General features: G+C 41.9%; 1 protein-coding gene across 5 annotated transcripts in view; it reads left to right on the top strand.

Moving 5' to 3' along the window:
* LOC135202227 (monocarboxylate transporter 12-like) overlaps window positions 1-13,211 on the top strand; it is a 549,632-nt gene that overhangs the window by 342,874 nt on the left and 193,547 nt on the right. For all 5 annotated transcript variants that reach the window (XM_064231495.1, XM_064231494.1, XM_064231493.1 and 2 more), the window contains one exon: window positions 3,218-3,765. In XM_064231495.1, coding sequence (XP_064087565.1) covers window positions 3,444-3,765 — 322 coding nt within the window. In that variant the 5' untranslated portion in view covers window positions 3,218-3,443. The remainder of the gene's footprint in view (window positions 1-3,217; window positions 3,766-13,211) is intronic.

Here is a 13,211-nt window from a genome sequence, read left to right on the forward strand (position 1 = left end):
CAAGGAATCAACGCCGAGGAGAGCGGTCACCCATCCAACGACTGACCAGAGCCAATGTTGCTTAACTTGACTTAAGTATAGTGACGACCTAACCCACTCCTCCACGGCGCCACATTATTATTATTTTTATTATTATTATTATTATATTATTATTATTATTATTATTATTATTATTATTATTATTATTATTACAAACAAACTACATCAAAATGACCTACTCATAACTGTGTATTCTATAAATGAGTAAACCAATAAGTACGCCTATTTGATAGATACTGTAAATATATAAACAGATAAAGGACATGGTCTTTTAGTAAGTAAGTAAATGATTACTCGATAGTCGATGTAAATTCATAAATGAATAAAGAATGACTCGATATATATAAACAATGAACTGTCATATCCTATCCGGTTTCGCAAAGGGCCAACTAGGGTTAGGTAAGGAAAAAATATATCTGTTAATTAATAACTCCATAAATGTGGAGACAGATATGTGAATAAATAAATCTGAATATTAGTGAAAATTAGCGCAAGAGAGTGATAGAAAGACAGAACATGAGACGACAATAAAAAAAAATTTATATTAAGGGCATGGCATTATAAGGCAACCCATTCATGCGATGACAGTTCATCTTCACTACTGTAAACTAATCAGGAAGCTGGTACAACGAGAGAGAGAGAGAGAGAGAGAGGAGAGAGAGAGAGAGAGAGAGAGAGAGAGAGATAAGACGTGTTTACATGCCTTCCCACACCCAAGGTCCTATGACTGACGTGACAGAACCTTTATATGCGCGTGAGTATAGTTGAATCAGGCCAAACTCATTTAAATGAGCTTCATATTTATTGAAAGGGCCCACTGATTGTGTCTTGGTCGGTTGTCTTTTCACAACTACATTAACCCATAAAAATTTATGAACTACATCTTAATTTTGACAGATGCTCCTCTAGAAGGTTCTGAGCGCCCTTTGAAGCAAGCTTTCCTTATTACCTGAACCTTTCCGAAGTTCTTGAACAAAATATTGCGAGTAAGCGTGCGTATTCGTAATATTTTGTTGAATAGTATGGCATGTATCGATTGTAATTATACTTGCCACTTAGTAGGGGTCTAGTTTAAGATAAAGTTTTCAGCTGTTTATACAGCGCACTCACAGTACCATTGTCGAGAGATTGAGAGATATTATATTACCCGTTACCTGACATGACTGAGAAAGTTGATCAACGAAAGGCAAAAAGGTTATAATAAAAAGAATTGGATTATAAACAGTTATGAGCAGTTTTCATTCATTTCATCCATTTAAAACAGTTGCTGCCAAAAATCAAATATTTTTAGACTAAAACAGTTTGTTCCTACTTTTAGAGACAGAGCGTTCGGGCGAAGCTTTAATAAAGGACTGAACTAAATAATAAAAGTTTTACCAAGTAATTTGCATATCACAGAAAAAAAAGCATAACTTTATTGACAAAACGTAGGGCTAACTTGTAGAAAACTTTTTGAATTTTGATTGCTTTATGTTCTCTCTCTCTCTTTTTTTTTTTTCAAAATAGATTATTGTCATTTCCCGAAAAAGAAACGGGAACAAGAAAAGATAACGTTTAGTTCATCTCGTGAATTGTTAGTGCTAGAGTAGATTCACATCAACCGTGCATTTGATGTCTAGGCTAGTCCCTTACGATGCTCTTGATTGGCTGTTGATAAGCCAATCACAGGGCTGGAAACTCTCAGTCTCTCTAGAGAGTTCACTTGGGTAGGATCTGTGTTCCACCTCTCCTGAGGCATACGTCTTTCAAAAATATCCCTCAGGAGAGGTGGAACATGCAGCCTGCCTATGTGAACTCTCAAGAGAGACTGAGAGTTTCCAGCCCTGTGATTGGCTTATCAACAGCCAATCAAGAGTGTCGTAAGGGACTGGCCTAGACATCAAATGCACGGTTGATGTGAATCTGCTGTAGTAATGTAACAGGGAAAGACAGGTAAATGTGATTGGTTTGCTGTTTAATAGTTTTCCTGTGTTTCTAGGTGATTTGACAGTAATTATAAGCAGCAGACCAATGGAAAGCTTAGAAAAATGGACATTTGAGAGTAAACTTTATCAGCAATAAGTTGATAGTGTGAAAGGGCATCCAAAAAATGGCTTTAACATTGTAAGAATGGGAGATATGAGCTTGTACAGATACTGATTAGTTAGGCCAGGAGTACACTAGTCACTCTGTGGCGCCACAAAGTGGCGTAGATGCATGGCAGGGATGTGGCTTCCCATAGGCTTCTATTGTTTATACGCTGTGGCTCAACATGGCTTATAAACAATGGAAACCTATGGGGAGCCACATATCCCCGCCACACACCGACGCCACTCTGTGGCGCCACAGGTGGCTCGTGAACTCCTTGCCTTTTGTTATTGATGGTAGAATCTAAAATGCGACTAGGTTTTCCCCCTAGTACACCTTTCAAACCTACCTACTCTCAATTTCCTTTCTAGCGCTGAATGACCTCATAGGCCCCAATGCTTGACCTTTCACATCATCTATATTCCATTCCATTCCATTCCATTTGTTTTTATTTTAGTAATATGGTTTTGTTCGGATTATAAAATTAGCTGTGTAGATATGCATGCTCACATGATTCATCCCGATATGTATTCCTGCGAATATCTTAGTAAATTGGAGCCTTCAAAACAATAACAGTAATATATCTTGTATAAGAATGAGATTCTTCGTGTTCTTTTGTTTGTGAATCTGCGAATATGCAACTTACATATCATATGTATTTACATTTTGTTTCGTTCATATGAACAGTACATGCGCCTTTTATTGAATGTATAAATTCTCTTGAATGCAGCCAACATTTTACCGAAACTGTCAACAAATGTTCAGTTTCTTTTACTCGTTTATGTGAAGTACATATGTTGATCAGATGAAAATTCCTCGATCGCATTGAAAATAAAAATAAACCTTATGTTTATGAAATGCATAATGAGTTTCTAATCAATTTTGTTGGTGTTAGTGTTAGTGCCCTTAGATGAGGTCAAATTCAGTCTAAAAAATCTTGCAATAAATGTTCTGGAGTTCCATACAGAAAGCAACTTCCATCAATGCGATTTCGAGTGTATACTTTTGCATAACCTGCAACAGATTGTGTGTGTGTGTGTAATTTTAAGACGCAAAAATTTAGAATAATTTATATGTTGCCTGATATAGGTTTTTTTCTGTTATTCCACAGGCTTTGATGTTGCAGTGTTTGGCGGAAGCAAGCATCCCAGTCGTAGAGTATCTGCTATCTGCTAAAAATGGCGTTTGTGTCTTCGTGTAACGTGTGGCTGGGGCTGCTCGGACCTCCGTAGCTAAATATTATCACTGTCAAATCACTCATAGTGACAGCGGTGCTTGTTGAGCTCGCCTCGACATCACTGCTGTTAGTGCCTGTCATAACACCCTCTTCGCAAGTCATGGGAGATAGCAGTGCCGATCTCATGGAGACTTCCCCTCCGTCTTCACCAAACCTCCCTCCTCGAAGGCATCAGCACAGTTCCTCCAGCGGCCGCAGGGGGACGCACAGGCTGGCTGCCCTCTTGCGGGCCAGACGAGTGAGGCTCATGAGGCAGGACCAGCGGCGGGGCTGCCAAAGGACGCTCTCCACTTCGGAGTCCGAATCCTATTCGGGCAGCTGCCGTTGTGGGTCCCACAGAGGTCTGTCCAGGAACAACTCGACCCAGAGCGCCCACTCTGCCGCCACCATCCAGACTCTAGTCTCAACTTCTTCTAATAAAGGTATGGGTTCTTTCCAGTTCCGTTTTTAGAGTGTAACTGAGATGTTCATGATTACGGCACGTTTATTCTTACCATTTTTTTTTTTTTAATTCCTGCAAATATCTTTGTCTACAGGTAAAGGAAATAGAGAAGGTTGTAAACAAAAAAACTTCTGTATTGATTGAGTCAAATCATTTTAGAATTGATTCTTTCACCTAGACAGGATCGTATTTTATAGACAGTTTGCAAGTTTACAGGTATCATACATGCAAAGTTATTTTACTGTTGTAGACTGGAGTTTCATATCTACGATCGTTTTTTAAACTCTCGAGTTGAATCAGGTTATAAATGCAAAATATGAATTTCATTTAGCTGTTCAAGAAACAAATCGGAAACGGGTGGTTAAGATATATCACACATTATAGTCTAAATAAAACTTGTGAGCAGGTAGTAATAATTGTCTTCAGCAACAAAATTTACACATGAGCCTGGTAACTATCTGAGTACCCGAAGACACTAAATATAGAGACTGAAAGAATAATTAACATTCATTTGCCAAGTTGCCATTGATGCAGTGTATATTGAATGTACGTATGAACGGAGAAAAATGCTTTTCCCCCAAATCGTTACACTGTAGTGGGGGTATCACAGTCAGTGCACCTCACGGGGTAAACTGTAGGCATTACTAAAGGTTCCTTGCAGCGTCCCTCCGGCCCCTAGCTGCAACCCCTTTCATTCCTTTTACTGTACATTTATTCATATTAGCCTTCTTCCATCTTGCTCTCTGACCTCTCTTAACAATTATTTCATCGAGTAACTGCCAGGTTTTCCTTCTATTACACCTTTCAAACCTACCTACTGTCAATTTCCTTTCAGCGCTGAATGACTTCATAGGTCCCAGTGCTTGGCCTTCGGCCTAAACTATATATTCCATTCCATTCTCAAATCGTTACAATAGTTGTAAAGCGTTATTTAATGTTTATCGAAATAAACATTAAATGCCTGTTAGTTCATTCGTCTCTCCGGGTTATTGAATTAACACCATTGTATTGATAGCATATAAACGAAAGCCGCTATGTTTTCAAGTGAAAATAATCCGTTTATGAACTGACATAATAAATATGAGGGATACAGAACAAACGATATATATCTATACGTATTGAATGAGTCATCCATTTTGGTGTGAACGTTTTCTGTTTAGAGATATCAAAGAAAATGGTTATCGATTCCCTTCAAGGAACATGGGACACTATACTAACTTAGAAAGTTTTTTCTTTTGGTGCAATTACACCCAATTGAGCAGAGTAGTGATTCTTTATGGTTCTGCATAAAATGGTCTAAAGTGATAAAAATAATATACAGTAAAGTTGTAAATATTTTTTTCAGTGGTTTTTTTTATGTCTTGGTAACGACTTTATAGCTTAGACTATCAAAATACCAAGATACCATAACTTATTTTTTTTCATTGATAACAACTAACAATAATTATCCTTAAGGAGCTTGATGTACACATTACATTATCTTAACTTAATCAGAAGAAGACGCTGAAGGCAAACAATCCTATAAAACAAACTGGGACATTTTCATTCTGATTTAATGTACTTATGCAACAGAAGTGTGGATTATGTATTTGATTTCCCTGGAACGTGTTTTACGCAGATATTTTTTTTCTTTATCAAGCACGCTTCTGCAATACACTTTCTTAACCTTACACGTCATGTCGTTTTCATTGTTGTATTTATTATTTGACGACATTATTGACTCTGTAATTGTTTTTAAATTGCAACAGTTTCTTCGTTACACATCTTTGAGAGGCACAGTATTTAATTGTTGTCATTATCATCCGTATTAAACCGTATTATTTACATTTGTGTTCTAAGGGCGCGCTCACACCAAATGCGTCGCCTTATATAGAAATGGGGTTGTTAGGATTTTCTTCTTTATTTCTATATTGCATTATCTTATTTTCACTTTTATATAGGACAAAATTTAATATAATTAAATTTCGTTTTACCTTTTCTATGTATGCATATGATATAAATTTAAAATCTTAAAACTTACCTATAGTTTTTGAAAATCATTATGGTTGTGTAGTTGATTATTATATATATAATATATATAATTTATCTTGATGTCTCGGCTAATTCATTTAGAATTATATCTTTTAGTTATCTTGTTAAATTCAATAAAAATAAAACGTAGCATAGAAAAATGGCCATTTTTTGTTCGGTTCCAATTGCCCGCCTGTAATTAGTGTTGTTTTTCTTATAGACAAAAAGGTAAATAAAGGAAAATCCCTAAATTTATTTTAATAGATAAGATGATAAGAGACCAGACAAAAAAGATACGTACTGCAAAAGATCCCGTACGAGAGAGAGAGAGAGAGAGAGAGAGAGAGAGAGAGAGAGAGAGAGAGAGAGAGAGAGAGATATATATATATATATATATATATATATATATATATATATATATATTGCAGCAATTTATAACACCTAGAGACAAGGCATGATTAAAAATCTTTCAGAATGTTTCCTGCTATATTTTGATAAATCGAAATATCTCTTGTAAAATATTGAAAATCAAGGAATAAGCGAGAGATAGAGATGAGAGTATATGAACTGGGTATTCCAGTTTGAAGAAAATGTGGCCTTACCTGGCCTTGGCAGCTGCTGTTGTGGGACGTTGTTGTCTAGATGTTGTTCGAAATACGGAGAGAAGTCTAACGCAAGGATAGTCATCTTGTTTATAGGTTGCCTATTCACTGGCGAGGTTCCTCCTGATTACTGACGATGGAGGTGAACAGCCCAAGGAAATGGAATTGAACGAGAGAATTTCGGCCTTGCGAGACACCATCCAGTACCAGAGAGAACAGCAGGTGAATTTGGACAGGAAGGTGCAACAGAGGCTTGACTACTATGAAGAGATTCAGAAGGCGGGCGGAAGGGAAGAACGCACTCGTGGGATCCAGATAACTCAGGAGGTGTTGCAACAACAGCAAAGCTGAGATGTTGTTTCTGAAGGAGAACGATCCAGTGAAGAACAGCAGCTGGAAGACAAGATTCTCAAGACACAGTAGGAAATCAGCAGTTGATGGATTACACAAAGGAAATTGGGCAGAGAAACGATGCCCTATGTGAGAGGATAAGGGAACTGACAGTGAAATTGCCAGAGGCAAACTGCCAGGTTGAGAGGCAAGAGAAACTCCTACGACAGAAGGAGAAAGACCTGCAGATAAAGACCGAAAAAGCGGTGCGGATGTCGAGGCTCGTCCAGGAACGAAAAGACGCGACCGAAAAGAGCGAATCCGACAGGATAGACGCCGAGGTCAGGTTCCAGCGTCTGCAGAAGGAAGTGGAAGACCTCACGAAGGAAACGTGTGGACTCCATTGTGAAGTTCAGGTTGCGAAACTCAAGAGGAACGAGCTGAGGTGCCTTTTAGAGGAACGAAATCATCGCTTCAAGTCGCTGGATAGGAAGACCGGTGTCCAGGGCACACGGAATGACCAGTTGGAAGATGGGGTTCGACAGCTGCGAGGAGCGAAGGAGAAATTGGTTTGCCAGCTCAAGAACCTCCAGGGGAATTGCAGATGCCTGGAGAAGGACAAGTGGAAAATGAAGGAGCAGTTTATTTACAAACTGCGATTTTCATTTACACAATTTTTTGCAGTAAACTTTGTTATTTACATAATAATTCGAGTTTAACTCGAATTTAAAGGACTTATTTCATAAATCCATCTGTTACAATTGATTTTAGTTTGAATTGGATTTAGGAGTCAACCGCAATACTTTATTTTATCTTTGAGAAAACTAAAGGTTTCTATTTCATTAAAGTTTTTAACTTACTATATGGAAGGTTTGATGTTTATATGTAATAAGTTTGCTTTGTTAATCGTTGAAGGAAATTAATGTTAGAGGGAAACAAGTATGATAAAATGTTTTCTAAGAGTTTTATTGATTCCTGAAAGGGAAAAGGAAAATGGGAGGAATGTAGAAACGGTAAGGAAAATGAGAGGATTCGTGGAGTGCCAGGAGTAGAAGCAGAGGATTCAGGGAAGATTCGTGGAGTGCCAGAAGAAGGAGCAGATGATTCAGAGAAGCCCCAGGAGAATTGAAAGGATTCAGTGACATATTCTGGTTCTAAGGCTAAGCAGAGGTGTTTGTCTCTGCCGGAATGGCGGGCGAGGCCTGCCACGGGTCCCGGGAACAGGCAGGCAAGGCCCGCCAAGGGTCCCGGGAACGGTCGGGCAAGGCCCGCCACGGGTCCCGGGAACGGTCGGGCAAGGCCCGCCAAGGGTCCCGGGAACGGTCGGGCAAGGCCCGCCACGGGTCCCGGGAACGGTCGGGCAAGGCCCGCCAAGGGTCCCGGGAACGGTCGGAGCAAGGTCCGCCAAGGTCAGGGAACGGTCGGCAAGGCCCGCCAAGGGTCCCAGGAACAGGCGGGCAGGCCCGCCAAGGGTCCCGGGAACGGTCGGGCAAGGCCCGCCAAGGGTCCCGGGAACGGTCGGACAAGGCCCGCCACGGGTCCCGGGAACGGTCGGGCAAGGCCCTCCCGCCACAGGTCCCCCGGGAACGGTCCTGGGCAAAGGCCCGCCAAGGGTCCCGGGAACGGTCGGGCAAGGCCCGCCAAGGGTCCCGGGAACGGTCGGGCAAGGCCCGCCAAGGGTCCCGGGAACGGTCGGGCAAGGCCCGCCAAGGGTCCCGGGAACGGTCGGGCAAGGCCCGCCAAGGGTCCCGGGAAACGGTCGGGCAAGGCCCCGCGCACGGGGTCCCGGGACAGGCGGGCATGGCCGGCTACGTGTCCCGGGATGGGCGGGCATGGCTGGCCACGGGTCCCGGGAACAGGCGGGCAAGGCCCGCCAAGGGTCCCGGGAACGGTCGGGCAAGGCCCGCCAAGGGTCCCGGGAACGGTCAAACAAGGCCCGCCACGGGTCCTGGGAACAGGCGGGCAAGGCCTTCCACGGGTCCCGGGAACAGGCAGGCAGGGCCCGCCAAGGGTCCCGGGAACGGTCGGGCAAGGCCCGCCAAGGGTTCCGGGAACGGTCGGGCAAGGCCCGCCAAGGGTCCCGGGAACGGTCGAACAAGGCCCGCCCACGGGCCCTCCGGGAACGGTGGCGGGAAGGCCTTCCATGGGTCCCGGGAACAGGCAGGCAGGGCCCGCCAAGGGTCCCGGGAACGGTCGGGCAAGGCCTGCCACGGGTCCCGGGAACAGGCGGGCAAGGCCTGCCAAGGGTCCTGGGAACAGGCGGGCAAGGCCTGCCAAGGGTCCTGGGAACAGGCGGGCAAGGCCCGCCACGGGTCCCGGGACAGGCGGGCATGGCCGGCTACATGTCCCGGGATGGGCGGGCATGGCTGTCCACGTGTCCCGGGATGGGCGGGTGAGGCCCGCCACGTGTCCCGGGACGGGTGTGTTATTCGTTTCCATAGATTTTTCCACACTAGCAACTTGTCCCGATTTAACAGCAAAACATCAATTTTCGTGCCTGTCATAAGAAAATACACTGCAAAGATGTATGTACGCCGTTAATTGCTTATATTCAAATAACAATCTGTGTCTTTGTATTGTGTCATCATGATCCAGAGAATATAATATTATATAGATGCTGTAAAAATTGGTTATGGGTATAATCATCATAAATTAGGAACAATACAAAGTAATGATACCTGTATTTGCTGGACACTTTATGACACTAATTTTTTATTTCAGACCTGAATTAAAATTTAATTTTGCTTTAATTTTCCCCCGATTTCTCCTTTCTCTTTCATTTATTGTTCACTACTTTGTTTTATTTTTTGCTTCCTCTGCGTTTAGTTTTTTTTTTTCTGTAGACTACGTTTATCAGACCAGGTCGGAATTTATTTGGGAACAGGAAGTCTAGGTTAAAGTACAGAAGTTGATGGAAGCTTCTAGATATCTGGGATGCCATTAATTTCCCTCCACGCTTCTTATCTCGTTCTCACAAACCTGACACCATCCATGTAACCACGCCGTCAGTGCTCCTCATACAGTTCACTGTAGGCATTACTTAAGTTTCTTTGAAGCGTGCCTTCGGCCATTAGCTGTAACCCCTTTCGTTCCTTTTACTGTACCTCATTTCATATCTTTTTTCTTCCTTCTTACTTTTCCAGCCTTTCCTAATAATTGATTCATAGTGTAACTGCTTTGAGATTTTCCTCCTGTTACACCTTTCAAAACTATTACTCTCAATTTTCGTTTCAGCGCTGAATGACCTCATAGATCCCAGTGCGCTTGGCCTTTGGCCTAAGTTCTACATTCAGTTCAGTTCAGTTCCCTGTAGCCATGGCCTCGTGAGAGACTAGTTTATTGGACACCTTCTTCCCCAATCCTGTGAGAGGCATAGCAGCATTAGTAAAAGATACTTATAAGTTGACTTATAAGCTGAGTCACGTAGTGGAACAACTTCTGTCATAAGAACTGGGCTTTGACACTGAAGTAAGTACAGTTCGAGCTAAACCTGGTAGCTGAGAAGGTCTGTAACAGTTCATGGTGCTTGATTCTTGACGCTGCCAAACTTGTCAGACTGCATCAGTTGGCAGCCTGACCGCGGCAGTATATTCCCAAATTGTAACCGAGTACTGGAACCTTCCCTGTAAGAAGCTGGACGTAATATCTTAAAAACTAACCATGGAATTTTCTTGAAACTAATCACACACCCAAATTAACGAGAAAAAATCATTTTTAACTAACCTAACCTGACATAGGGGCATGGCAAGAAAACCGGGCCTGGTGCAATACTACAGTAGATTCACATCAACCGTGCATCTGATGTCTAGGCCAGTCCCTTACGACGCTCCTGATTGGCTGTTGATAAGCCAATGACAGGGCTGGAAACTCAGTCTCTTTCGAGAGTTCACATAGGCAGGATGTATGTTCCACCTCTCCTGAGGGATACTTTTGAAAGACATGTCCCTCAGGAGAGGTGGAACATACATGCTGCCTACGTGAACTCTCTCGAGAGAGACTGAGAGTTCCCAGCCCTGTGATTGGCTCATTGGCTTATCACTAGCCAATCAGGAGCGTAGTAAGGGACTGGCCTAGACATCAGATGCACGGTTGATGTGAATCTACTATAGTATACATCTCGGGAAATTATTATTCTTTCGATTGATTTTCAGTTTCCATCATGAATAAGATACGAATAAGATGCGTCGACCTGCCAGTGAAAATGCAACAGCAAAGTATATTTCACTGGATCTGAAAGATGCGATCTGCTCTGGAGGTCCATCGACTTCCCCCTCCTCCCCCCCCTCCCCCCCCTCCCCCCCTCCCCCCGTGACTGGGGCAAAAAGAGACTGGGGAAGAAAACCGACCCTCCTCCAACTTCTGAAGTTCGGCCGAACTCTTCATAATAGATTGAATATTTTTGGTCAAGGCTTAAAATCTCATCCGAACTTCTTTCGTTTATTCCTTGAATGTGGGCAGTCCTACGTTTATCCTTTGGGAGCTTGTTCCCTATGAATAGGTTTCATCTTCTCAATACTGAAAATTAAGCATAACCCAGTTTCTCTTTGCAAGAGGAAGAGGAAAAGTCTGTTCGTATCGGTGCCATTGGGAAGTGCATTCGTCAAATGTCTAGGAAGTTAGGTATTTTAGAAGATGAAAAGGCAGAGTTCCGATAGGTTGGTGGAAGAAGGTCATCCGAGGTGAGTTTTAAGATTCAGGGGAATTTCGAATTGAACCCTGTTTTTTTAAACGAAACTTGATTTTTGTGGTCACCAAAATTGCAAGTTTTAGCGAAATGATTCAGGTCATCATGAGAAAAATTTTCTCTCTCTCTCTCTCTCGTCTCTCTCTCTCTCTCTCTCTCACCCCTCTCTCTCTCTCTCTCTCTCTCTCTCTCAATTAAACCGAATTGTATGGAAACTTCGAGTCGTTGAAAATTAATGGCGGTCTTAATGTTTCCTATAAGTCTTTCATATATATATATATATATATATATATATATATATATATATATATATATATATATATATATTTCAATACGTCAAAGAACAGTTAGTGGGCGCTTATAGCTATAACCAACAGAAATTCTGAAACAGTTTCAGGCCGCGTGTGGGTGGGTTTTCACAATATCGTTAGAGGAGTTTCTTGCCGAATCTCTTTAAAGAGCGATATCGAGAGTTAGGGGGGAGGGGGAGTGGGTGAGGGGTTGGGGGGGTGGGGGGAATGTGGGTTTTATTTGTGGAGGTGAAATGTTTATTCTGGAACTGGCAGAGTGCCTGGGAATATTCTGAAGGCAAAAGAAGAAGAGGAGGTAAAGAGGCTTCTGTAGGCGCGGTGAGTGTTTGCGTTATTTTGAGAATGTCAGCCGGGATTCTGTCGCATCTTAGAGAGAGGGACAGAGACAGGGGTCGATGAAGTGAAAACTCGAGACCTTTAGCGGCGATGTTATGATGTGGCGACGATTAGCACATCATGGTGTGGCGGGTAAACAGAATGGCGATGAAATCGTTCGAGAAAACAGCTGGTTTTTGAGAGGTCTGAAAAAAATAAAAATAAAAAAAGTCAGACCATAGCTGTTATTTACCTTCGCCCACCTCTGTCTATCAAAGTCTAAATTAGGCAAGGATATGGTACGGTATATTTTAAGTCAAAAGTGGAATTTATACATTCAGATTGAATAATTCATTAGTAATCTATATATACACACACACATACATCGATATATATATATATATATATATATATATATATATATATATATATATATATATATATATATATATTATGTGTGTGGAAAATATGGTGTGATTGGTAATTACCATACAGTCAAATTATTATTATTTCATTAGGTGAAACCTATTCACACGAAACAAACACACCAGAGGGGCCACTGACTTGTAATTCAAGGGGCCAAAGAATGTTGGTTTCAACCGACCACTGCTAGCCAAACGCAGCATTAGTAACTGATCATGAGACAGAGCCAGCGATTTTTCATCGGCCGGGGAGAGGCGCGCGAACATTGCGATATCTGAGCAACATGCCACGACGCTAGCCACCATACCAGCGGACCAGTTGCAGTTGATGACAATGATAAAGGCATGCTCCATAACACGCAGTAAATTTTGTTTTCTTTTCTTTCTTTTTGTTTATTTATTTATTCATTTATTTATTTTTTTTCCAAGGAGTGAATTTTATCTGATAGCTATAGCGGGTAGCAGCTGGAGTTGCGTATTAGCTGGGAATTGGAGAGGGGGATATCATATGGAGCCATCTTCATATATATATATATATATATATATATATATATATATATATATATATATATATATATATATATATATACCACAGAGAGGAAGTGAAACATGGTCAGAAGCTACATTCTGACCGGTGTCGGCATTATTGATAAATAAGCCATTTTCAAAGTAGAAAGGTGATGATACGCATATGTGTGTGTGTGTGTGTGTGTGTGTATGTATATAATGTACGTGTGTGTGTATTTACCCAG

This window comes from Macrobrachium nipponense, chromosome 30 (assembly GCF_015104395.2).
Source record: "Macrobrachium nipponense isolate FS-2020 chromosome 30, ASM1510439v2, whole genome shotgun sequence".
NCBI lineage: Eukaryota > Metazoa > Arthropoda > Malacostraca > Decapoda > Palaemonidae > Macrobrachium > Macrobrachium nipponense.